General features: G+C 58.9%; 1 protein-coding gene across 1 annotated transcript; it reads left to right on the forward strand.

Moving 5' to 3' along the window:
- The first annotated feature begins 110 nt into the window (after positions 1 to 110).
- Positions 111 to 2,118, forward strand: CBY1 (chibby family member 1, beta catenin antagonist). Its single transcript, XM_009289981.1, has 4 exons — positions 111 to 188; positions 670 to 775; positions 860 to 975; positions 2,038 to 2,118. The coding sequence occupies exons 1-4, from the start codon at positions 111 to 113 to the stop codon at positions 2,116 to 2,118; spliced, it is 381 nt and encodes a 126-aa protein (XP_009288256.1).
- The last annotated feature ends 425 nt before the right edge of the window (positions 2,119 to 2,543 follow it).

Below are 2,543 nucleotides of genomic sequence, written 5' to 3' on the forward strand. Positions count from 1 at the left end.
CGTCTCGCTGCTGCTGCTGGCCTACGGCCTCGGAGCGGCCGTATCCCCCCTGCTCGAGGAGCAGCGCGAGGCCGTCGGGAGCGCCCCGTACGCCCAGCCAGCAGCGTGCGATGCCGCTCTTCGGGAACACCTTCAGCCCGAAGAAGACCCCCCCCAGGAAGTGCGCCTCTCTCTCCAACCTGCACTTGGTGAGTGTCGGCGCCTGTGGCTTGCCTGCAGGAATGCTTGTTCGGTGGCAAGGGGTGGGTGGCTCCTGCTGTGAGCGCCATAACCCTTTACAAGAGCTCCCAGCTGTGCCTCTTTTCCTCCTGCGGTGCGGCACCGTTTCTGATCACCGGTGACCAGGTACGAAGGCAGAAATGGAATAGCTGAGGGCAGGATCATCATCACCCCACCCGCTGCCCAGAACTGTTTCACCTAAAGCTTCTCACCGGTGGTCTCTAAGCCCGGGGAGATGAGTCTGTGTTTGGGCGGGAGAAAGTGCAGGCGCAGCAGTGAGAGGAGCCGGTCCTCTACTGCAGCACTACGTGACTAAAAGTAGGGTTTCAGGCTCCGGGGCCAGTCACCAGTCGGACCGGCAGCTTCCATTGGAATGCCAGTCGCTAGGAAACAGGAGAGCAGAGGCTGGCCTTGGATTTCTGTAAGACGCTGAGCGTGATCTCCCTGCAGCTGGATAGATCGACCCGTGAGATTGAGCTGGGCCTGGAGTACGGCATCCCCACCATGAACCTCGCTGGACAGAGCCTCAAGTTTGAAAATGGCCAGTGGGTGGCAGGTAGAGTGCAGCTGAGCTTGCTTCCATCCGAAGTCGCCACGGTTGGCTGACAGTCCGTATTTTGACCTCTTTCTTTCCTTCCAGAATCAGGAAGCTTCACGGGGGATCGCAGGGAAATGCAGCGCTTGCGCAAACGAAACCAGCAGCTAGAGGAAGAAAACAACCTCCTTCGGCTGAAAGTGGACATTCTGCTGGACATGGTGAGTCCTTGCCGAACTGTCACCTGCCCGTCGCAGCGGAAATGCCTGGGCGAAGGGTGTTGGGACCGCCAAAGGAGGCCGTTCTCGCCGTGCCCCGCTCTTTCTGCTTTTACCCTGCTATGCAAGACGACTTTTAACGGCACCGTGACTGTGGGAGTAAAGTCTGATCTCCTCTGCGAGAAGAGGGGAAGGTTCCCCCCGCAGCAGAGCTTGACTTCCGTGAACACCGTGACTGATTAGAGAGGAGCCCCTGCAAGTGCCGTGTCTCCTCCTTCCCTTTCTGCATGGAGCACGCCATTTTCTTGTCCCTCTGGCCTCTTCCCTAGCTGTGAAACCGAGTTACAGCCACCCTTGCCGGTCACAGCTTCCGTCTGCTGTGACAAGTGGTGTGACATCTATCCTATGTGTGAACCTATGGGTGGAAGAATTCCCAAGCCCTAAAGAAACCGAAACTCAGCCTTACCCAGAGATCACAGCTCTCATGCTTAAAATCGGGAGACGTTTTCAGTGAAGTAGAATACATGTGCATTCTCAGTCCATTAAGTGATTTAGCCTTTGCGTCAGTCCAAACAAACACACACTCCCCTCATCATTTTCCTTCCTTACGCTCTTCCCGTGTTTTAAAACTGGCAAGCGGCTTTTGTGGCCGGAGCACTTAGCAGAAGCCCCAGCCGCTCTCCAGGTTTTCCAGGCCATCTCGGTGAAGCGTGAAACCTCAGCTTCCCTCTCGCTCAAGCGGGAACAAATTCCCTCGCGCGGGTGCTGGCCCATGGCTGTAAATCTCGGCGACGTCTCTGGAAAAGTTGTGCCATGAAATCGGGAAAGCTCCCGAGGCACAAATGTCTCGTTGCGCGCGTGCGTGCGCTGCCGCGACACAAGGTGCTTTTCCAGAGGGAGAGCGATCTCTGATCCCTCTAAGGGGCTTTCGTGTCCTGCCACGCGTGTCCGAGGTACGCGATGGGCTGCGAGGTCCCCGATCGCTGTTAGCCCCGCAGCCGTAGCTCGAGGTGGAGGTTGGAGGAGTCCTAGCTCACTCTTGTCGTTGTTCGCTGTGCATTGCAGCTCTCCGAGACCACAGCCGAGTCCCACCTGATGGAGAAGGAGCTGGAGGAACTGAAGAACCACAGCCGGAGGAGGAAGTGAAGAAGAAGAGGTGGCCGGGGGACGGGGGAGTGAGGACGCCGGCTCCGAGTCTCGGCTGTCCCTGTGCGTGGGACGCCGGGGCGGGCTTGGGCCTCCTAACCGTGTTGGTACTGTGCGTAGGTACTTCGTTCCACCGGGCCGCGAGTAACAAGGTGCCTCCGGTATTGTGTGGTGCTGTAGGTCCCGCGCGACGGCTGGTTCGGCACCCCGGCAAGTCACGCCGCGACGCTGTTAATTAAGACTCAACCGTTCTTCCCAGAGCGCTTTACCTTGCGGCGTTTCCTCGCCGCAGCCCAGCGGTAGGTGCCCTCTTTCCTAAGGCAGCCTGACGACAGGCGGCGGAGAAGATCCGTCTCCGGGCGGGCCCCTCCCTGCCTTCTGCGCTTAAAACCGCAGGGAGACACCCCCCCCCCTCCGGCCCCCTG

Source organism: Aptenodytes forsteri, unplaced genomic scaffold (assembly GCF_000699145.1).
Source record: "Aptenodytes forsteri isolate BGI_AS27 unplaced genomic scaffold, ASM69914v1 Scaffold284, whole genome shotgun sequence".
In the NCBI taxonomy this organism is placed as follows: domain Eukaryota; kingdom Metazoa; phylum Chordata; class Aves; order Sphenisciformes; family Spheniscidae; genus Aptenodytes; species Aptenodytes forsteri.